The sequence below is a fragment of the Puma concolor genome, chromosome E3 (assembly GCF_028749965.1).
Source record: "Puma concolor isolate L17-30 chromosome E3, mPumCon1.1.hap2, whole genome shotgun sequence".
Taxonomy (NCBI): Eukaryota; Metazoa; Chordata; class Mammalia; order Carnivora; family Felidae; genus Puma; species Puma concolor.
Window position 1 is genome coordinate 29,613,262 of NC_141682.1, and position 22,922 is coordinate 29,636,183.

Here is a 22,922-nt window from a genome sequence, read left to right on the forward strand (position 1 = left end):
AATTTTACTTGCAGAAACAGGCACTGTGCCAGATCTGGCCCAGGAGCCGTGGTCCAGTCCCTGCGCTGTACCCCAGCTAGGTGCTGAGGATCTATGGCAAACAAGCAGACGTAGTCCCTGTCCTCATGCAGCTAACAGCCAAGTAGAGCAACCAGACATTAATCACATAATTGCACAAGCACATAGAAAGTTACATTTGGGGCAAGTGCCCTGCAGGAGAAATTCGGGGTCCGTGAGAGTTTATAACAGGTAGCACTGAACTAGCCTGTGAAATCAGGAAAGAATTCTCTGAGGAAGAGACAGTTGAGCTAAGGTCACCTAAGGAAAAAAAATGCTCAGTGACATGAGTAATCAAATGAAGACTCTAGAACTTTTTTGTTCTGTGAGAATGAAAGAAAACATTAAAAATTGCTAATAAGCTGTGATGGCAAAGATGTGGTGAAATAAGCAGTCTCGTGCTCTAGTGGTAAAAGGTGAAGATGCGTGCAGTTTTTCTGGAGCAGCTGGCAACGTCTCAGGACAGATCCCTCCGCACTTCTCACCATATTCACTGAAGGATGTTGTCGAGGATGTTACTGTCTGTGTCGCACATGCTCCGTGCTTCTAGGAGGTTCTTAGTCTCAGTATTAGTAATAGTTGTTCCCCTGGGAAGCTGTTAGTTCTTACCTATTGGTTGCTGTCAGATTTGTGGCACAAATCGCTTTGGGCCTTACCTGCTAGGAAGCACCTAGCCCACAGGTATTCACCTGTAACAAGCAGTCAGGGCATCTCAGTGCGCACTTCCAGTAATACCGAGCTCACGGTCCGTTCGTCCGGTCTTCCTGACCTTGGTTCCCTTGCCTTATACTGGCCATGGAATGTGAGACTTGCGTCCTTCACCAACACCATCTCTTGTCTTTACAGAATCCATGCCCAGAGGCTGGAGCTTCCTTCCCTTCCAAGGCCATGTTCTGGTGGGTTTCTGGGTAAGTAGAGTAGCAGGGAAGGGGCCAAGGTGCATTTGCTTTCTTATTCGTCACTACACCTCTTCCCCCCAAGATGTTTCCGGTCAAGCCTACCAAGGTCAGCCAGGCTTTCTTCCTCCCAGCCTCAGTGCTTCTCTGTCCGATGTCAGTGTGTCCAATCTCCACACCCCATTCCCATTCACTCACTGGAGTGAGATCTGGGTTTGAGTCCGGCTTTCCTTCTTAGCTGGCCCGTATCACAAACATTCAGGACCTCAGTTTTCCCCTCTGTAAAAGGGGAACAGCTCTACCTTCATTAAATGTACATTGCTTAGTGCTTATGCACAGTAGGTGCTCAACAAAACCAAATCTATTCCTTGGCTGCATTCATTCCACCAGCATCTAATATGCACCTGCTATTTGCTAAGCACCGGGAGTAAGGACATAAGAGACCACATCTTTACTCCCCAGAGGCTCCCAGAGGTGGAGAAGACATGTGTTTCTCCAGGGCCAGCACACCAGGCAGTGAGGATGCCCTGTCCCCTCCAGACCACATTGCAGTCAGATCTTGGCAGCCCCTGGATTCGAATCCTGGCCTCGCCACTTCCTGGCTGTGTGACCCTGGGCAAGCTGCTTAACCTCTCTGCGTCTCAGTCCCCGCCCCTGAAAAGTGAGGATAATAAGAGCATCTACCTAATAGGGGTGTGGGAATGAAATGAAATAAGGCTTCAAAGCACTGAGCACAGGGTCTGGCCCATAATGAGTACTATACAAAGTGGTTGGTGAATACATAAAGACTAGAATGCCCTCGGGGTGAGGAATTGATGGGAAGTGCATACAGTTTGGCCAAACAGCTCTAGAGAGGACCTAGCCCTCTTTTTCCCAAATGTAGGCATTTGTGGATCATTCTTCAAGCTTTTTGCCTTATTGGGATTTTATTTTCCTTCCTTTACTTAGTGGTTTTTTTTCTATTTTTAAACTCATTTTTCTTTCTTTTTTTAAAAACTTTTTTAAAAAGTTTATTAGTTTTAAGACAGAGAAAGAGAGGGAGAGAGAGAATTAGTAAGGGAGGGACTGAGAGAGAGGACGACACAGGATCAGAAGTGGGCTCTATGCCAACAGTGCAGAGCCCGATTTGGGGCTTGAACCCACAACCCGTGAGATCATGACCCAAGTCGAAGTTGGATGCCCAACCGACAGAGCCACCCAGGCGCCTGGTTTTTGGGGGTTTTTTTTTCTTTAAATCAACTCACTTTTTCTACTTTAATAAACTTTTTTTAAAGGAAACTTTCTATCACTGCCAAGTTGGAAAAAAACCTATTAAATCACTTGCCACATAGATCTCCTCCCCCCAAAATTTCAGTGAAAACCAGGTCATGTTAATAATTTCTAGGTCAGAACTAGATTGGCTGAATTTGCTCTGCATTAAAAAAACAAAAGGAGGGGCGCCTGGGTGTCTCAGTCGGTTAGGCGTCCGACTTCAGCTCAGGTCACGATCTCACAGTCCGTGATTTCGAGCCCTGCGTTGGGCTCTGGGCTGATGGCTCAGAGCCTGGAGCCTGCTTCCGATTCTGTGTCTCCCTCTCTCTCTGCCCCTCTCCCGTTCATGCTCTGTCTCTCTCTGTCTCAAAAATAAATGTTAAAAAAAAAAAAAAAAAAGGAACTTGGAAAGTCTCCGAGGCGAGCTTAGGACCAGCAGCAAACAAGACCATCTTCTTGGTATTATCAGAAAAATTACAGACACCTCAGAAGTAATAAACCATGCTCCCGCCTTGAAGTCTAGAGTAATTGATCTCTTGTGTATGTGTGCTGGTTCGCAAGCTGGCCCCCAGCTTGGCAAGGACAGACTGAAGACAGAGCAGACCGTTCCAATTGGCAGGTGGTGGTTTTAATAAGCAAGGAAACTTAGGAGGCTTGTCCTGGGCGGCCACAAAGCGAATAGATCTCTGCACCCGCCCGCCAGAATCTTACAAGTTAATGCGGGGGCCTCAGCGGGGTTCAGGCACATCTACCATCCAGATAGTTTCAACAACACATTGCCTTCTCAAGGCTGCATCCTTGAAACGACTTTTAGTGCAGGCAGAGTGGGCAGATCCTACTTTCCAAGGACAGAGGACGGGCGAGGAGCCTCTGATTGCCCACGTCCAGCTTGCGGGACACCCGGAGGTCATGTCCTCTCCGTGACTGCCTCCAATAATGTGCCACCTACAATCCAGTCCAAGTGTTGGTAAACTCTCATTTTAAGGTGAGAGAATTGAGATCCACTGGTGGGAAGGGAGGTGCCCAAGGTGACAGAGCTGAAAACTGGTTTTATTTGACACATCTTTGGTCCTGTGTCAGGAGGTGAGGATATAGAGGAGAATAAAGGCAAGTGCTTTTTGCCCCCATGGAATTTACCATCCAGTGGAGGAGAAAGACACTCAACATATAACCATATCAAAAAAGTAAGTCATAATGGCAACAAGCATTGTAAAGAAAAGCTCAGGAAAAAAGTCTATAATGGGAAAATCTACGTGGACTGAAGGGCCATCAAGTGGGTATCTAAAGAAATCACGTCTAAGCCCAGGAAGCGGCCAGGTGAAGAAAGGCAGGAAAAGGGTTCTAAGCAGAGCAATGTACATGTGCAAAGGTCCTGAGGCCAGGTGGCTGCAGAGGTGAACAAGGCACTTAAAGCTGAGGGTGGAGCTCAGGTTTCCAACTCTGGACTTCTGACTCTGGGGAGGTTTATTTCCCTCGCCACACAGGCTGTCCATTGATTAAGTCACTGAGTGTCTCTGAACCTCGATTTCTTCTCCTCATCTGTAAAATAGGTCAATAGTTATCACTGAGTGTTCTTGTGTAAGATTTAATGGGATGATCTTTGTAAACTGGGAAGTGCCCCACAAATGTTGGGGGTGCTCAGGCTAAATGCTTTCATTTTCCTGAGGGGCCAGCAGAGGAAAAGTGACTTACTCAGGGTCACATAGCTCCCAGGGCAGGACCCTGTGGGGGAGGGGAGGAGAGCATGGAGGGAGGAGCTTGTCCTGGTGACTCTCTTTTTACAGGCTGGTCTGGAGAGGCTACAGGAGGCCACTTGGGCCAAAAGACCTCTGGTCACTTGGGCGAGAAAACTCCTCAAAAGAAATTGTTTCCCAGCTCGAGAGGGCATGGACGAGAAACCGCAGTGCGGCCCAGCGGTGAGTGTGTGAGAAACGAGAGCCCGGCCCAACGCTTGGCCAGCAAAGCTCATCACTTGGCCCCGAGTACGACCCCAGACCCTACTCTGGGCTCCACTGCCATAGTCCCCTGCCTGCCAGCTGATCCCAGTAAGCATGAACTGACCAGGCCCAAGGGACATTTCCTCCCAGAGTGCTTCGCAGCTTCCAAGAGGACACAGTGGGTGCCTCCAGAGGGAAGCTTGGATGTTGGGACAGCAGACAGGAAACAGATGGGGAGTGAAAGGTTCTGTGGTGATCCACAACATGCAGGCAACTACTTAGTATCTAACCCAAGGGATTCGTTCCCTGGCCCTCGGTTTTCTTATCTGTTCAACGAGGATGCCATTAGCTTCTGGGGGATGAAAAAATTTGTAGAAAAGAACTGAGCAAATACCTCAACAATGGTAAAAGCTCCAATAGTGTCAGTTATCTGGAGGATTTCCAACCCTTTCTAGTCCTGCCAGCTCTGCCTCACCCTTGCCCTCTGTGGCATCTCTGGAAACTTCTGTGGTCCCCTCTGACTCTGAGGAACCCAGTTGGGAACCTCTGGTCTACAGAAAAGAGCTGTCAACATAGGATTCATTAAACGTGGGTTAAAGCAGTCTTGCCATGAAGTAGTTGATGACTTTGGCCAAATCATGTGAACTTCGTGTTTCAGGGCACTGACAAAAGTGCCTTCGCCCTGTGGGAAGAGTTAGAGGGTTCCCCTGTGTACTTTAGGATTTTGTGGGGGTTGTTGAATCCTCCAAATTAGAAGAAGTGAGAGACAGTCTATTGGCTCACATAGCTTAGAAGGTAGGTCTAGCCTCAGGTGTGGCTGGATCCAGGGGCTTGCATAATATCCAAATTCTTTCTCTCCATCTCTCAGCTCAGCTGATGTATTGGCTCGCCTCATATCCTGCCAGTGCAGCAACCCCAGCAGGAGTGTCTCTCCTAGCATCTGTACAGAAAATGCTAGGGAAGGCATTGGCTGACTTGAGTCAGGACCAATGCCATAGCCGGGGGCAGGCCCCATGATCGGTAGCCCCTTCAGAGCCACAGTGGGGTATGTTTTCCCAAAAGGGGTAAATGATATGAGCAAGTCAAAATAGCAGCTCATTGCAGGAATATTTTGTTGAATTGCCCCTCTAGTCTTACATGATTTCTAAGTGGCCGAATTCATTCAAAAGGACCTTAGAGGGGGGCGTCTGAGTGGCTCAGTCACTTAAGCGTCCCATCTCATGATTTGTGACTTCGAGCCCCACATGGGACTCTGCACTGACAGCTCAGAGCCTGGGGTCTGCTTCGGATTCTGTGTCTCCCTCTCTCTCTGCCCCTCCCCCACTCACACTGTCTCTCTCAAAAAGATATAAACATTAAAAAAAAAAAAAAAAAAAGAGTCCTAGAGGTCTTGCCCACTCTCTCCCAGCTGTGACCTCCCCTCAGGGGCATGAGAATATTGCAGCCAGGATAGAAACATTCTCCAGGACAGATTAAGAATCCATAGCAATCGACAGAAGACATGGCCATACAAAGGCCTCCCTGAGTTTTTTTCTGAGTTGACTGATTACACACAGAAAGAACCTTGGTTTTATTTCTGAAGTATTTTGCAATTTTGGGGGGAAGGGAGAGGACGTCATCCTGAGAGGTCAGGAACCAGCCACTCGCAGACCAGGTCAGGTTCCCAAGGTATGTTTGGTCCATGTGTTGTTCGGGGTTTTTTTCTCTTTTTTTTTTTAAAGTTGCCAGTATTTAAAACATTGGAGATTTCATATAAAAATCTGGAATTCTGGTGTCTTTTAAAGGACATGGGCAGTGCCGGGTCACGTCCCCTGCATGGCAACAGGGGAGTGGATCTGGGCAGGCCCCAGTGGGCTGGGCATTGGTTGGCCACAGTCTGTTCCACTCCCTTTTGTTTTCCCAACTTGGACCTGGACAGTCACCCCCTGCCTCTTCCTGTGGTCACGTGTACACCCTGCACTAAATGGCCTCCAGTCCAGAGACCTAAAACCTGGACTGTGAAACCCACTGGAAAGGAGGAACCTGGTTACAGAGCCTTCAGGTGGACCCCAGGGATTCCGAATTCTGGGGTGAGCAGCCAGAACAGGACTGAGCAAAACATCCAGCTGGAAAGAGGCCTTCATCATCATCTCCTGGCCACCCCATTTTGCAGATGGAAACACTGAGGCTCAGGGAAACGGGGACAGAGCAGGCGTTTGAATCTCAGGCTCCTGCCTCCAAGGCAGGTTCTGTCCATCAAACCAGATTTCCTTCCTTCCTTTCTTCCTTCCTTCCTTCCTTCCTTCCTTCCTTCCTTCCTTCCACAAATCTTCACAACGGTATGCACATTTATTTATTTTTGAGAGACAGAGAGAGACAGAGCACAAGCGGGGGATGGGCAGAGAGAGAAGGAGACACAGAATCCAAAGCAGGCTCCAGGCTCCAAGCTGTCAGCACAGAGCCCCATGTGGGGCTCGAACTCATAAACCGTGAGATCATGACCTGAACCCAAGTCGGACGCTTAAGGGACTAAGTGGTTGACACTCCTGTTAGGCCCTTTATACACGTCACACATCTGTTATTTTTTCCATTCATTTGACAAGTATTTATTGAGTGCCTACTACATTCAGGAGCTGAATATGGCGGGGGGGGGGGGGGTGGAATACAAGCGAAGTCTACCCACCTGGAGTGCTAACAAGATAATTACATACAGGTGAATATTGGAGAGAGTGAGCAGGGCCTTGAGGGCAACGAATTAAACACTGGGCTGTGATGAGGAGGGGTGGCCAGGTGACAAGAAGGTGACATCTTCTTGGCATTGGAGACCCAAATACCAAAATGTTTGTGAGCAGCAAGCCATGCCCAGCTGAGCGACAGACCCTCCAGAGATGCCAAATCAAACAAGCCGGACCGTGGTCAAGGGGCAAGGGGGCAAGGCCTTGGCTTGTTAGCGAAGGTCTGGCCACCAGTGTTCGCCAAGGTTGGGGTTTTTTTTCCCCCTTCTTTCTAAAGATTTTTGTCAGTGGGGCTCACAAAGAGGAACTATGCGAATCACGAATTGCGACCCGGTCTCAAACCCCTGCTCTGTCCTCACTGTGTGACCTCAAGCAGCTATCACCACCTTTCAGAGCCTCAGTCTTCCCCTAGGGAAAACGGGGAGTCCATGGTAGGGAAGTCAAGAAAAACCAACAAGCTGGTGCATGTACAGAGCTGATCCCAGAGCCCAGCCCCAGGTCCCGGCTCTGTAAACAGGCACTGAAATTACTGATAACCCCAGAGGTTGTCGGAGCTGGAAGAAGCTCAAAGAGTGGGACCAGCCCCTTCCTTGCAAGCATGAGGACACAGAGGCACAGAGAAGGCGATTGTCTGCCCAAGGCCACACGGCACCCAGACTCTCAGCAGCTGAGGACCTGCCTGCCTGGCTCTCCCTTCCACTCCCCACCTTCCCCCCAGCTTCCATCTGTGGTTTCATCCAGACCAGGAATGCTGGGCCCATGGACATCAGCTGTGATTCTAAACTGGTTCTAGACCAGCTCTAAACCACCTAAGGGCTAGCCAGTTACGCAAGGGAGGAGGAGGAGTTGCATTAATGGCTCACAGAATGCCTAGGCTCTGAAGGCACAGAGCTGGGATCAAATCCCACACACTTCTCAGCTGTGTGCCCTTGGGCAAGGTCATTCTAAACCTTCTTTTCGCCATCTGTGAAATGGGGTTAACACCTAGCTGGCCAGCTTCTTCAGAGGACTGAGGAGTGCCTGGCACATAGTAGGTGCTCGATGCGTGTGCAGTGCCATCAGCATCCGTAACGCCTTAGGGCAGCCCTCCTGCCCTGCCCCTTCCTGCCCCGTTGTCTCATAAAGGGGTCCTCTGGGGGACACAGAAGAACAGTTGAGAGAGCAAGGCGGGATGCTTACCCCGTCATCCCCCTTGTTGGGAAAACGGTCCTGTAATGCCTGGTCCTATTGGAAACTCATCTGCCACCTCTGAGAATATGTGAAAGGACTGTCTTAGTCCATTCAGGCACTGTAACAAAATACCATAGGCTGAGTGGCTTCTAAACCACAGGCATTCATTTCTTACCGCGCTGGAGGCAAGGCTGGGCACTCCAAGATCAAAACCCCACAGATGCGGTGTCGTGGGGGCCTGCCTCCTGGTTCACAGATGGCTGCATCTAAGGCTGTTCTCACATGCTGGAAGGAGGAAGGAGCTGTCTGCTCCCATTCATGAGGGCTTCACCCTCATGACCTCATCACCTCCCCAAAGCCCCACCTCCAAATACCATCACCCTGGGGGTTAGATTTCAACATGTGAGTTTTGGTGCAGGACAGAAACAAATATTCAGTCTCTTGCAATGACCCAGAGCCATTTTCTCCTCTCCCGTAAGGCACACCAAGGCAGGAGCAGCTAAAAGGTGTGGCACGGAGGTCCCAGAGACGGAGGTCTTCCTGCAGCAAGAAGGGAGCCAGAGCGGCTCGCTGCTGAGGGCCATCTGGCAGATGTTCCGTTCCACCTTCCTCCTGGGGACCCTGAGCCTTGTCATCTCTGATGTCTTCAGGTTTGCTGTCCCCAAGCTCCTCAGGTGGGTCCAGACCTTGGGTGCCTTGCTCAGGCTGGTGGTCCTTTCCTTAATGGTGTCTTTCCAGAGTCAGGGGGCACCAGCTCTCTTTCTTCCTCTTCCTAGTCCTCCGGTGCCCAGGGCACTGGAGAGTGGGTGAAAAGGATACTGAGGAAGGGACAAAAGTACGGAGAAATTGACTAGCCTCAGGGAGAGAAGATGAATGAACTCAACCCTGACTGTATCAGTTAGCTTTTGCCGTATAACAAAACAACCCAAAAGCGAGGGGCTTACCACCACTTCCTTAGCGCGTGATAATGTGGGTCAGCAGTTGGGGCTGGGCTCGGCTGGGCAGTTCTTCCGTCGTGGGTTCCCCCGTGTGTCTGTGCTCAGCCGTGTGTGAAGCTGGCCGGGGGCTGGCTGGTTGGAGACGGTCTCAGCTGGGACAGCATGTCTCTGCTCCATGCGATCTTTCATGGCCCACAGTGCTAGCTCCGGCTTGTTCACATGGCCACCTGGCAGGGCTTAAAGACCCAGAGCAAAAGGGCCACTTTCTCTTGAGGCCTCGGGCTGGGGGCTGGCACAGTTTTACCTGCACTGTTTTCTGGGCCAAAGCTGGTTGCACGGCCAGCCCAGATTCAGGGGATAGTCGATTTGTGTGCTGTGGCTACCATGACAGTATTACAGGCTGGGTGGCTGAGACAACAGAAATCCATGTTCGCACAGTGCTGGCGACGAGCGGTCCAAGATCAAGACGGATTTTATGAGGCCTCTCTCTTGGATGCGCTGTGTCCTCACGTGGTCTTTCTTCTGTGTGTGTGTGTGCCCATAGTATCTCCTTGTGTGTGCAAGTTTGCTCTTAGAAGGACACCAATCAAATGGGATTACGGTTCCACCCTCATGGCCTTATTTTAACTAAATTTCCCCTTGAAAGGCCCGAACTCCAAATACAGACGCATTCTAAAGTACCGGGAATTAGGATTTAACATAGGTATCTGGTGGGGGCACAATTCAGCCCATAACACGTGGAGACAAAATACTCCCCTCCAGGTCAAAGGAGCAGCAATCACATTGAAAATGAATGTGCAGGGGGTGCCTGGGTGGCTAGTCAGTTAAGCTAAGTCTGACGTCGGCTCGGGTCACAACCTTGCGGTTTGTGAGTTCGAGCCCCGCGTCGGGCTCTGTGCTGACCGCTCGGAGCCTGGAGCCTGCTTCGGATTCTGTGTCTCCCTCTTTCTCTGCCTCTCCCCTGCTTGCTCTCTGTCTCTCTCTCAAAAATAAATAAACATTAAAAAAATTGTTTTTAAAAAGAAAAGGAGTGTGCAGGGGGGGCTCCTGGGTGGCTCAGTCAATCAAGCCTCTGACTCTGATCTTGTCTCAGGTGATGATGTCACAGTTCCTGGGATCAAGCCCTGCCTCGAGCTCTGTGCTGAAAGAGGGCAGCCTGCTTGGGATTCTCTCTCTTTCTCTCTCTCTCTGTCTCTCTCTCTGCCCCTTCCTTGCTCATGTGCTCGTACTCTTTCTCTCTCAAGTTAAATAAACTTAAAAAAAAAAGAAAGTGAGTGTGGACAGCGGGAGAAATAACTTGCATTTTTGCAAAAATATCTACCACTCTGTCTGATCCTCTCAGGCAAAAGGAACAACCATGGATGCCTTCTCTTACCGCTCATGCTCTCCCTCTCTCGAAAGCCTTTTTCTGGAGTTTATTGGTAATCCCACGACCCCGGCCTGGAAAGGGTATCTCCTCGCGGTGCTGATGTTCCTCTCTGCCTTCCTGCAATCAGTATGGGAGCAGCAGTACATGTACAGACTCAAGGTGATGCAGATGAGGCTGCGAACTGCCATTACTGGCCTGGTGTACAGGAAGGTGAGCCCTGGGCGAGAGGTGCGGGTCTTTCCCGTCTCCCCATCTCTTCCAAATTTATATGAAACATTCTAGCCCAAAAGGGTCACATCATATCATCTGTGCCTGAAAATGCCCTCATTCGTTACTTTACTACACTCTCACCTTCTTGGTTATTTCCATAAGACCTTGAGTGATGTGACCCTGGCACCTCTCCAACTCTATAACAACACACACCTGCTCTCTTGCTCAACCCACTCCAGCCACAAACATACCAGGCAACCTCCGACCTCAGGACCTTTGCGCTTGCTGTTGCCACTACCTGGACACCCTTTCCATTTCTTTTCATGTACTTTCCACTCATCCCCCATGAGGATAAAGGGCTAATCTTGGGCTGTGTGGAAACCAGATGGAGGTAGACTATCAGCTACATCCCCAGGCAACGCTGCTTATGGTAAAAATGACTCCTGACCCATTGGTAAATTCATCTGGGCTGAAAGTTCTGTCGGTGGAGCATGAGTACCTGATGGGAAGCCATAGCTTGGAGCTTCTTTTCCTGCTCTTGTCCCCTTGGGAGCCCTGGGAGTGGAGCTCACAAGACTATCTGCCGTAAGACTATCGGACTCTCTGGCTCCCGTGGGGTCTGCAGCCCCTGAGCCTGGGCCACCCAGTCCCCGCGAGTCTCCTGTCACGCCCGCGCTGTCCCCTGGGGGAGAACCAGGGCAAAGGGAACAGCCCCTGGACGGCTGTGTGGACGGCTCCCCTGACCGCGTGGCTGCTGTGTCTTAGACCCGGGCAAGCTCCGGGTCAGTGTGGCCCGTCTGGTCTTGTGAATCCACGTGCCGAGCTGAAGCTTGAGGCCGTTGCTCTCCCATGCCCACCCTTAGGGGAGCCCTGCCCATCTCCTCAGAGGTCAGCCCCCGGCTCCCCGCGCTGCTCTGCCTCCCCGTTAACCGTGTCTGCTTATTTTCCGGACCTGGTACGTAGACAGGGCTAGCCAATTTCTAGACGTAGGACATGACTCGCCAAGAGCGTCCCTTTCATGCCAACTACCCAGTCCAGAGCCCACACTCCCAATCGCCCCCTGATGGGGCTCTCGGCACTCTGGGCCCCCACGCGCCTGCCCCAGTCACCCCAGGGCCAGGTGCTGGACGAGGGACAGCTCCTGTGCCCCAGAGCCCACCAAAATTATTCAAGCTAGCCAACCCTGCTTCCCCTCACCGACCCTTCCTCCCTGTGAACACCACAATTAAGGCCCCACAGTCCACCTTGCTAATAGGCAATAATAGTAATTATTATTATTGATGTTACTGAATAATATTATCTTAAAACATTGCTTCATCACACGCCTCATAACTGCCGTTAAAGAAGGAACTATGTAAGTTGTGATTCAATTTTCCTCCCCAGTTCAAACTCTGCTGTGGGAGAGCAAGCCCCCTGCCTCTATCTTCTCGGTACTCCGTTCACTGTGAGGCCCACACTAGGTACTCGATAAAGACTGAAAGATTCTTCTGGAGATTTTCTACTCAGTCCTTCCTGGCTGACTCATTTACCGCCTTACTTCTTCCCTCACACACTCGGCAGACACGATGGCAAATAGAGCTTAGCATTCAACAGGCTGGAAGGGGTCCACTGTGACCCCAGGGCCCACATCTGGGGCTGCCAGAGAACCAGGTCTGGTGTGTGAGGGGCACCGTGTAGATGCCTTCAGGGAATTGATCTAACACCCTGTCTAGCTCCTGTCTCGCCTTGGTCATCCTAGATTCCAAGCTTGGCCTAGCCTTTTAGAAGGGCCTTCAACTTTGGGTAAGTTGGTCAACTTCTCTGTGCCTCAGTTTCCTTGGCTGTAAAGTGGGGTTAGCAATTCTGCACTTCATTGATCCCAGTCTCACTTTTTTTTTTAACCCTTCTGAAATCAAGATGTGTATCATGTGTCTTAATTTAATCGCATTTACTTTTTTTGCCCTTAGTGACACAAAACCAGAGCGTTTCGTCCATAGCATTGTAGACTGAATGAGATATGGCAGCACCTACTCCATCTGGTTGTGGGTTGGGCCCCATCACAGAAAACGGTGACCCTGTTCATTTAGCACAGTGCCTGGGGCATGGTTGGAATTCAGGAAACGATCCCCAGTATCATCATGAACCCAAGGGTTTTATATATTGTGCTACTAACTTACCACAACAGTGTTTTAGGGATGTCAGAGGATTTTTTTCTTTGGTCATCTCTCCAAATTCTCACGACGGCCCTGGGAGGTTGGCTCAGGACATTCACTAGCCCACTTTACAGACGAGTGAACTGAGGCTAGATAGGGAAGAGACCTGCCTCTGCCAGCAAGGGCAGACCAGCTTAGACCCCAGACCGGCCAGGTGGCTGTGCTCTTGCTCCGTCCGTGCTTTGGGCCTCCCTGCCCTCCTCCACCCCACTCGTCCCGTCCTTCCCTCTGACTCAGGTCTCCATCCTCCCACCCCGCCCAGGTCCTGGTCCTGTCCAGCGCCTCCAGAAAAGCCAGCACGGTGGGTGACGTGGTCAACCTGGTGTCCGTGGACGTGCAGCGGCTGACCGAGAGCGTCATCTACCTTAACGGGCTGTGGCTGCCGATTATCTGGATGATCATCTGCTTCGTCTACCTCTGGCAGGTGTGCCACAGTTCACAGGCCCCCGGCAGGTGTATCAGCGGCATAGCGACAGTGAGCGAGCACAGAGTGGTCCCAAGTACCATCCAGTGGGTGTCGTCACGGTGACTGTAGATCTACGCCTACTGCCCCTACCCTATGGGACACGGGGCCAGCACCCTTTCTGACTGGCCGCCTTGTAGCCAGGGCCCAGCATGCAGTGGGCACACGTAGGAAGAGGGAGGGGGACGAAGGACTCCTGGGAAAATGCAGAGCCATTAAAGGGGCAGACCCCTGACCCCAACAAATCTGCAGAAGACCCACCCATCACCCTCCTGGTCTTTTGGTGGATGGTCCCTAACGTCAGAAGGTCACCCTGAAATCCTGGCCCGCCGGGGGGGGGGGGCAGACATTGAAGTTGCCACAGTTAGCATCTGTAGCATTTTTCTCCAAATGATACTATTTTTGCCAGAGAAAGCTTAACCTTCCTTTCACCTTTCTTTGAGTATTTTCCCAATCCTGGCGGTGGGCTGGTTTGCCTTCTGGGCACTTCTCCACTTGGCCACTGGGTGGCGCGATTGCTGCATAAATGAAACAAACAGGCTTGCTCTGTGGTCAAGGAGATTACAAAATAGTGTTCTTAAAAGCTGAGAGGGGAAACTGAGGGCCACAGACTGAAGAGGGGTGGGGCTTGTCTAGAGACTGGCCCCAAATGATGCGGGAGGAATCTCAAACAGTCACAACCACTTAGAAATCATCTCCCCCACCCCCAGCTCCACATTTGCACCAAAGCAGGGGCGCCTCTGTGGCTCAGTTGGTTAAGCCTCTGCCTTCGGCTCAGGTCATGATCTTGCAGTTCTTGAGTTCGAGCCCCACATCGGGCTTTCTGCTGTCAGCCTGTCAGCACAGAGCCCGCTTCGGATCCTCTGTCTCCCCTCTCTGCTTTTCCCCCGCTTGCACTCTCCCACCCCCCCCAAAAAAATGGGGGGGGGAACCAAAGCCAAGAGGGAACATAACTGTCCCAAAGTCACAAAGCTGGTGGGGGTAGGGCTGTCAGACAAAATACAGGATGTCCGATTAAATATGACTTTTAGAGAAACCAAATAATTTCTTAGGATAAGTATATCCCAAATATAGCATGGGACATACTTATACCAAAAAGCCATTTGCTGTTTCATCTGAAATTCGTACTTGCCAAGGCATCCTATATGTTTTTTGGCTAAATCTGGCAACCTTGTCAGGGGTGAAATGAAGACCTAGGATAACGACTGTATGACACGGGCACTTATTCTAGGTGACAGGCAATGCTGGATGTCCCTTTCACGGATGAGGACAGTGCTGCTTAGGGAGGTTAGGTAGTTTGCGTGAGTGTCCTCAGCAAGTGTCAGCTGGCTGCCCTCGCCAGCTTCCCTGGGATGCCCTGCCTTAGGACCCAGGTCTGACCAAATCCCTCGGTGTCTTCAGCCGGGCTCCTGGAGGCGTCTTGTGACCTCCCACCCTCTCTGTCTCCAGCTTCTAGGACCCTCTGCCCTCACTGCCATCGCTGTCTTCCTGAGCCTCCTCCCTCTGAATTTCTTCATCACCAAGAAGAGGAAACAGCATCAGGTCTGACATTTGGGAGAAGGGACACACTGGGCGGCAAGCGGGGCAGGGAGCCTGCAGGTCACGGGACTGTTGCTGGTGCAGGTACGGGGAGATGAGGAGGGGACGGAGGGCCTGGTGGCATGAGCCTTTCCAGTCACTCAGAGCCCTGCCTTCCTCCCGGTGCCCCCAGCCCTGTGGATGGCTGTCGCATGCCTCCAGCGTCTGGGCCACAAGCCAACCATGGTCAACTCGGACGCCTCTCTTGTTCTCACACACCGTCCCTCAGCAGATGCATCCGGAATGATGGCCCAGTCTCACCCTCACTGGGCGCTCCTGCTCCTGCCCTCGTCATCCCTCTCTGCTCAGAACCACAGTGGCTCGCATGTCCCCGAGAGTCAGAGCCGAGACCCTTGGTGGCCAGCCGTGATCTGGCCTCACCTCCTGCCCCTCTGCCCTCCCCTGACCCTCAAGCTCCAACCCCACTCCCCCTCTGCCCTCCCCGACCCTCAAGCCCCACTCAGGGCCTTTGCTCCTATGGTGCTCTCTGCCTGGAACACCTTCACCCCCAGACATCCCTGCCCCCCCCACCCCAACCCCTCACAGACCCCTGGTTACAGCAGCAACACGCCCCTCCCCTCCATATGCACCTGTTCGGCAACTTGGCCTGCCCGTTTGCCAGATGCACCTGGCTCCTCTCTCTCTTCGGACTGAAAGCTTCCCGGCAGCAGGGAATATGCACTGATGCAGTCTCAGCTTCTAGAACAGTGCTTGGCAATCAGGAGGAGGGAGGGAGGGAGGAAGAAAGGTCTCACATAGACTGTTTCTCCAGCCTCCTGTTTGGCCTCCTCTAAGACACTGTCCACACCTGCCCCTGTGACAATGCCCCTCCTTAGTGGGACACAGGATCCCCGACTCCTCTGCCTGACCCCCAAGTCCCAACGTGGTGCAGCCCACCTCCCTCCTGTAGCACCCCCCCCCACCCTCTCTGACCACACTGCCTGCCTCTGGGTCGTGCTGTCCCCTCCGCCTTCCTTCGTCCACCTCACCTACCCATTTGCACACCCAGCACCTGCTCATCATAGCTCACGGTCACTCCCACCTCCAGGAAGCCTTCCCCGTGGCACCACACCCAGGCTGGTTCAGGGTTCTGCCTCTCCCACCTCCTCCCTGGTCTGTGGGAGCTTCCCATCATTTCTGGCCCACAATGAGGGCAGAAGCTGGGGGACAGGAGGGAGAAGGCGCCTGTGGGGGTCCAGGGACAAGATGACAGTGACTTGGGCCAGGACTGTGGGGACAGCGATACTGAGAGGCAGACAGCCTGGGACCTGCTGTGGAATCAAGGGCATTTGCTGAAGGTGGGGTGTGATGGTTTGGGGGAAGGAGAATTCTAGACGTTTCCCTGACCTCTTCCCTTCTTCTTCCCTCTGGTACCAGGAGGAGCACATGAGGCAGAAAGATTCTCGGGCACGGCTCACCAGCTGCGTCATCAGGAACATGAAGATGGTCAAGTCCCACGGCTGGGAGGGAGCCTTTCTAGAAAGAGTCCTGCACATCCGGGGCCAGGAGCTGGGTGCCTTGAGGACCTCCAGCCTCCTCTTCTCTGTGTCTCTGGTGTCCTTCCAAGTGTCCACGTTTCTGGTGAGGTCACTCTGATCTCTCTGCAGAGCATGGACGGAGGGAGGGAATCCTGGGGAGGGGATGAGGTAGGCAGAACTCCCCCCTCCACGCCCCCCCAGATCCTGGAGCCTTTCTTTGCAGACCACGCTGTCCGTTCAAACATACCTTTCCTGGATCCTTCCCAGTCAGGGATCCTTGCTTTGTGCTGAGTTAGCTGATTCTGAAGCTGGTAGTGGCTAACAAGGTCTGTCATTCTCCTGTAGAAGGTTCCAGCATCTGAACTGTTGCTGCTTCTGGCATGGGGAGGAGGCAACAGGGGCAGGTTCTGCTCAGGTAGCACCCCCGGTCCACACTGATGCCGGCTGTCAGATGGCTGCAGGGGCCCCCCTTCCCCACATCCACACACACTGGGCACTGTCCTGTCCTCCAATTTATTTCACAAACTGCTGCCAGATTAGCCTTCCTAAAGCACGGCCAGCCGTGACTTCAGTCCATGTGGGGTTGCAAACAAACCTACAGTAACTCACTGCTGCATAAATAAATAATCCAAACTTCATAAAATATTCAAGGCTGGTGGCAGGTGGGCCTTAATCACTTATTTCCAGAAGGATTAGACACTTCCCCCCCCCCCCCCCCCGGGACGATCTGGAGTTACCAACACAGTCATCGCTGAGAAACACAAGTAGCATTGCTTACAGCCATGAGAGCTCCCCGGAAAGGGTCATTGAGTCACCATCACACCGAGCGACCATCACAGTGGGCATCATGTAGAGTGGTCAGCACACTAAGGGACCATCATATCATCACCAAGTGGCACCTAGAACTGAACTACCCCCTCGTGACATCTAGAGCCACAAATGCCCCCAACCCCCAAGGCTCTCGAGCGCTGCTGATACGTGCAACTTCAGGGTCATCTCCAAGAATTTCTAGACTCACAAGTCCCACCCATGCCTAGAACCCCCCCAAACCCTACCCAGACCGCATGCTGCAGTGTCCCCAGATGCCTGGAACCAAGAGTTTCTGGTCCTAGAACAGGGATTGCACACACACCTCCTTTCACTAATACGGTTGTATTTTTTCAGAGAAACACAGCTTTGTGAACCAGGAGTGAGAACTGGGGCGGGTAGCAGAATTTAGGGTGAGAACCAGACGGGCAGGAACATTCCAACGTGGCAAGGCTTGGCCAAACAGGCCCCTGGAGACGCCTGCTCAGGTTCCTGAGTTGTGCCCTCAGCTCATTGTCACTGCCCGTGTGTCCCCAGGTCGCACTGGCGGTGTTTGCTGTTCATTCGCTGGTGGCTGAGGAGAATGCCATGGATGCTGAGAAAGCTTTTGTGACTCTCGTGGTTCTCGATATCCTCACCAAGGCTCAGGGTTTCCTGCCCTTCTCCATCGACTCCGTGGTCCGGGTGAGGCGGTGGGGCGGGGAGGCCATCTGGGCAGAGACCCGCAGGGGTGTAGCAGGCAGTGCCCCGCCTCTGTGCATCCCCACACTGCCCACAGGACCGACAGGGGAGGGAGGGAGAGTCCGGGAGGGGCAGAGGATACAAGGAATGGGCAGCAATCACTGTTCTCTTATTATGTAAAGTGTTTTTATTTCCATTCTCTTCCCTGTCTCTGCTCACACTGTGCCACCTTGGTGTGGTAGAAATGAGAGCAAGTTGCCTCGCTGAGACATCTCTATTTAAATTTTTTTTTTTTTGATGTTTTAACTTATTCTTGAGACAGAGAAAAAGTGCATACTGGGGATGGGCAGAGGGAGAAAGGAAGACAGAGAATCCCAAGCAGGCTCTGCACTGTTAGCAGAGAGCCTGATGCGAGGCTTGAACTCACGAGCCACCAGATCATAACCTGAGCTGAAGCTGAACGCTTAACTGAGCCACCCAGGCGCCCTGAGGTGTCCCTATTCAAATGCCGCCTCCTTAGTTCCCAGAGATGGTTTTAGGGCTGAGAGCAGAGAGGGTTCCCTTAGATGGACAGAGTCTGGAACCATTTCCAATAATGGTCTGATGACCCCCTTGGAAAAGCCACCATCTCCTTCTGGGGTCTGATCTGCAGAATGGCAGCCCAAGTGTCCCTACTATGCTAATTAGGGGTGAGGAGACGGGAGGTCACCACCGTCATCGTCATCACCACCTCCGTGTGCACAGTTTCCCGTGACCTGGAAAGCCTTGCGCTAAAGCTTTGCAAATGCATCAGGCTTGGGAGACCGGAAGGTTTTCCACATCCCGAGGCACCAGGCACCTGAAGCCCGAGTTCGTGTTTTGCTCTTTGGGCACCAGTGACCTGAGGCTTTGGTTTCCCCAGGCCCGGGTGTCCTTGGACCGTCTGGCCGCCTTCCTCTGCCTGGAAGAAGTTGACCCTGGGGCTGTGGACTCAAGTCCCTCCAGACGCTGTGAGTGCGGAGTTCAGCAGGAGGGGGATGGGAGGGATAAGAGGAGCGGTTCCCGCAGTCCATCGACCAAAAGCCAGGGTCCCAGCTGGGGCCGCTGGTGACAGGATGGCACGCGCAGATGAGGTCACCAGCCGTGCAACGTGGAAACGGGCACGGTGACACTTTCTGCCGGTCATTCAGTGGCTACCCGTGCCCACTGACGGCGCGTCAGTCTGGGTTACAGCAGCCAATCCTCTAACAGCCCAGGTCCTCGCCCTCGTGCGGGAAGTCCGGGGAGACAAACACGGTGATGTGTTTGTCGAGCTGGGAAATAAAGTCGGAGAGATTACGGGCACCCTTGTGTGATGAGGTTCTCCAAGCACGGGTTGTCTGGGTTTGCCCTCCAGCTGCTGGGGACACGTGCATCAGCGTGCACAACGGCACCTTCGCCTGGTCCCGAGAAGGCACCCTCTGCCTGCGCAGGTACAGCATGGCTTCTCCGCAAACTGCCCTCCCGGGGTCGGGAGGACTATGCGAGAGCTGCCGCGGTGTCCTGTGTGAGAGACGGTGCAGGCTTCCCGCGGAGCGGGGGGGGGGGGGGGGGGGGGGCGGGAAGGGGGGGGAGAGGGGCTGGAGGGCGGGCTCACCCACGCCGCTGTTGTCAGGGAGGTTGGGACCAGCCCTGGCAGAGAGTTTGGGGAAAGCAAGACTCTTGGGGGTGGAGGAACGGTGAATCAGCCTCCCCAGTCGGGGAGGGAACACCTCCCTGGTCCCCGCTCCCCACGCTGGCCAAGATGACACCAAGGGAGGCCTAAAAGAGAGGCCCCCCCCAAGACCCCGTCAGCCATATCTGCTTCTCTCTCTCCTCTGTTAGCTCCCAGGTCATTGCCACCTGCAGCCCCACTTTCGGTGGGGTCTTTGTGGCAGAAAACCCCAGCCAGCCCCAAAACTCTATTAAGAAGGGAAAGAAAATATCCTGGGCGGTATTCATGTCGACTGCCATTCACTCCCCTCGTAGTATTTATTAAACGCTTGCTATGTGCCAGCCCCTGCTGTAGGCTCTGGGGACAGAGTGAAGGAAACGCGCAAGGGCCCTGCTTTCTTGGGGCCCACGTGATGGGGGCACACAAATGAGAAAGGGTAAGGGTGTGATGTTGAGGGAGGGGCATGTGTAGTGAGGTCATAATAAAGAGAAGGAATGAGCCCTGCGGGTGTCTGGAAGAAGAGCTTTCTAGTGGTAGGGACAGCAAGTACAAAGGTCCTGAGGCAGGAGTGTGCCTAGACCAAGGTTTCTCCATGTCAGCACTACTGACATTGAGGACTGCAGAATTCTTTGTCGTAGGGGCTGTGCTATGCATTGGAGGTTGGTTAGCAGGACCCCCAGTATCTGCCCACTAGCTTCTAGCAGCAACCACCCACCAGGTGTGACAAATGACACTTGGGGAGGGGCACAGTGCCTCCTACTTGAGAACCACTGTCCTACTGTCTTTGAGAAGAAGCAGGAGGTCAGCGTGGCTGAGGCCGAGTGGCTAAGGGACAGAGCAGTGGGAGGTCGGACGTACTTGGTGAATTGTCGGGACGCTTTACCTTTTATCCTGAGTGACATGGGAACCGCTGGAGGCTTCAGCGAGGAGGCATCATGATCCCACTTTTAACGGGTTTTAACGGGTCCTTCTGGCCACGGGGTGGAAGATGGGCTACAGCACACGAGCAGTGGTTGAGGGCAAGGGCAGAAGCAGGGAGAGTGGTGAAGAGCCTACTGTAATACCCTGGACAAGAGGCAAGGCTGGTTAGACCCTCCTGCCACAATAAACAGTGTGTGTGTGTGTGTGTGTGTGTGTGTGTGCATATGTGCAAGCAGGTGTGTGCACGCACGTGTGCACATGCAGGCATGAGTGCGTGTGCACATGTGCACTAGAACATGTGTGTGAATGTGTGTGCACTTGTGCATACACGTGAGTGTGCATGCACATGTCTGTGGCTGCACATGTATGTGGTACGTGTGGTATGCTAAGGGTGTGCGTTTGTATGACTGCAGGAGTGTGCATGAGTGTGCGGTGTAATGCACGTGTGTGCTTGTGTGACGGCACGTGTGTGTGTGCATGTGCACGTGTGTGGGGCAAGGTGGCCACTTAAATAGCTGCACAAGGACTGTGAGAGAGAAGGACAGCTCCACGCTTACCCACAGTGACCTCTGCCTGAGTCGCCAACAGGAAGGGCTGGCTCTGTCGGGGTTCACCAATTCCACGCGGACTCAGGCTGGGCCCTGCCCAGGGACATATCTCCCTTCCTGTGTTGCCAGGATAAACCTCACTGTGCCCCAGGGTCATCTGCTGGTGGTTGTTGGTGCAGTGGGGGCAGGGAAGTCCTCTCTGCTCTCTGCCCTGCTTGGGGAACTGTCAAAGGTGGAGGGATCGGTGACCATCAAGGTGAGGCTGCCCCCTGCCTGTCACAATGTCCCTCTCCCCGCCTCCCTCCCGGTCCCCCCCACTCCTTTCCCCTCCTCCCCTCTCCGCTCCCCCTACTTCCCCCAAATCACTCCTACCTCCATCCCTACCTGCCTTTTGATGACCGAAGTGAGTTGTATTTTAGGGTTCCGTGGCTTACGTGCCCCAGGAGGCCTGGGTCCAGAACACATCCGTGGTCGAGAATGTGTGCTTCAGGCAGGAGCTGGACCCGATGTGGCTGGAGAGGGTCCTGGAGGCCTGTGCCCTGTGGCCAGACGTGTGCAGCTTCCCTGCAGGGGTCCACACCAAAATTGGGGAGCAGGTGAGGGTCTCGGGGCCTTCTAGTGGCAGGAAGGCATCGGAGCTCGGGCCATTTGTCTCCCTGGCATGTGGGCCGTGTGGTGGGAGGGACAAAGAGGACACAAGGAAGCAGCAAAGCGGGACAGACGAACGAGTTTAGTTCAGGGCCAAACACGTAACAAATGCTCAAAAATAGTTGTTAACGAGTGAATGATTGAAAATAGAGACCAAGGCAGAGACATGTGGCAGGGTTTGGAGGCGAGGGCTCTCAGCGACTAGGAGTGAGGAGACCTGGGCTCCTGTCCTGCCCTGCCCTGCTTTTCTGGGTGACATTGGTCAAATAGCTTTTCCTTTCTGGGATTCACCAAAGGGTCTGGGGCAGGGATGTCCAATAGACAGGATATATACATCTGGAGCTACAGATTGGGCAGGGGTCAGCAAACGATGACCCACAGGTCAAGTCCAGTCCATCACGTGTTTTTGTAAATGAGGTCTTATGGGAATACAGTGACGCCCATTCATTTAATGGCGGTCCATGGCTGCTTTTGCATGACAGGAGCAGAGACCAGGGTTAACATAGTTACTGTCTGGCCCCTTACAGAAAAAGTTTGCTAGCCTCTGGATTAGGCAGTTGAGAGTGAAAAACTAGGAGCTGCCATTAAGGAAATGAGTGGGTTTCCAGAGAGAACAGGAAAGGGCCCAGGACAGGGTCTGGAGGAGTCCCTGTGTGGCCTGAGCCATAAAGAGCGGCTGACAAGGAGTGTCCAGGGAGGAGGATGGGTGTCCCGGAGGCCAAGGGAGGGTGTGTTCCAGAAAGAAGGAGTACTTGCTGCCCTCCCTCTGTGACCAGCTGTCACATCCTTAACCAGACATGTGCTCTCCCAAAACTTGCCCACCCCCATCCCCAGTGATGGGAGCTGCATCCCTCCAGAGCTTGGATCCCAAACCTTGGTATCATTCTTGGTTCTCCTCTCTTTCATACACCCATACATCTAATCCATCAGCAAATCCTGTTGAGTCCACCTTCAAAGAGGACCCAGAGTGTCCTGGCATCATCCACCATCAGTTCCCCCCTACGTGGCTGCCCTGCTTTCTTCTGTCGTCACGCCTGATAGCTTAAGCCCGGTGCGGCAGCCAAAGGGATTCTGTTCATGCCTAAGTCAGACCTCATCCTTTCTCTGCTTGGGAATCTTCCAAGGTCTTCCCATCTCTCTCAGAGTCAAAGCCAAAGTCCTGATAGTCCGCAACAAGTCTTCTCAAGGTTTGGCCCCACTCATCTCTCCAGCCCCATCCTATCATGCTCCCCCTTTCCTGTTTCACTCCAGCCACATGGATCTCTGTATGTTTATTACACACCCAAAGCATGCTCCCACCCTGAGGTGCTCTTCTATCTGCCGTGGATCCACATGGTTCATCCCTCGCTCCCATTGGGTCTCAACCCAAATGTCCCCTTAGTGGAGAGGCTT

At 53.0% G+C, this 22,922-nt stretch overlaps 1 protein-coding gene and 1 long non-coding RNA gene across 3 annotated transcripts in view; one reads left to right on the plus strand and one right to left on the minus strand.

Moving 5' to 3' along the window:
- Nucleotides 1-22,922, plus strand: part of ABCC6 (ATP binding cassette subfamily C member 6) — a 52,479-nt gene that overhangs the window by 8,937 nt on the left and 20,620 nt on the right. For both annotated transcript variants that reach the window (XM_086693003.1, XM_086693002.1), the window contains exons 6-17: nucleotides 904-965; nucleotides 3,989-4,120; nucleotides 8,505-8,699; nucleotides 10,365-10,542; nucleotides 12,997-13,158; nucleotides 14,647-14,739; nucleotides 16,153-16,356; nucleotides 17,598-17,744; nucleotides 18,643-18,730; nucleotides 19,117-19,192; nucleotides 21,012-21,138; nucleotides 21,302-21,478. In XM_086693003.1, coding sequence (XP_086549129.1) covers nucleotides 904-965; nucleotides 3,989-4,120; nucleotides 8,505-8,699; nucleotides 10,365-10,542; nucleotides 12,997-13,158; nucleotides 14,647-14,739; nucleotides 16,153-16,356; nucleotides 17,598-17,744; nucleotides 18,643-18,730; nucleotides 19,117-19,192; nucleotides 21,012-21,138; nucleotides 21,302-21,478 — 1,641 coding nt within the window. The remainder of the gene's footprint in view (nucleotides 1-903; nucleotides 966-3,988; nucleotides 4,121-8,504; nucleotides 8,700-10,364; nucleotides 10,543-12,996; nucleotides 13,159-14,646; nucleotides 14,740-16,152; nucleotides 16,357-17,597; nucleotides 17,745-18,642; nucleotides 18,731-19,116; nucleotides 19,193-21,011; nucleotides 21,139-21,301; nucleotides 21,479-22,922) is intronic.
- LOC147573096 (uncharacterized) lies at nucleotides 15,331-21,353 on the minus strand. Its single transcript, XR_015245718.1, has 6 exons — nucleotides 21,255-21,353; nucleotides 20,892-21,105; nucleotides 20,297-20,406; nucleotides 16,501-16,628; nucleotides 16,194-16,376; nucleotides 15,331-15,485 (listed from the first exon to the last, which is right to left on the minus strand). It is a non-coding gene; the product is annotated as an uncharacterized LOC147573096 (long non-coding RNA).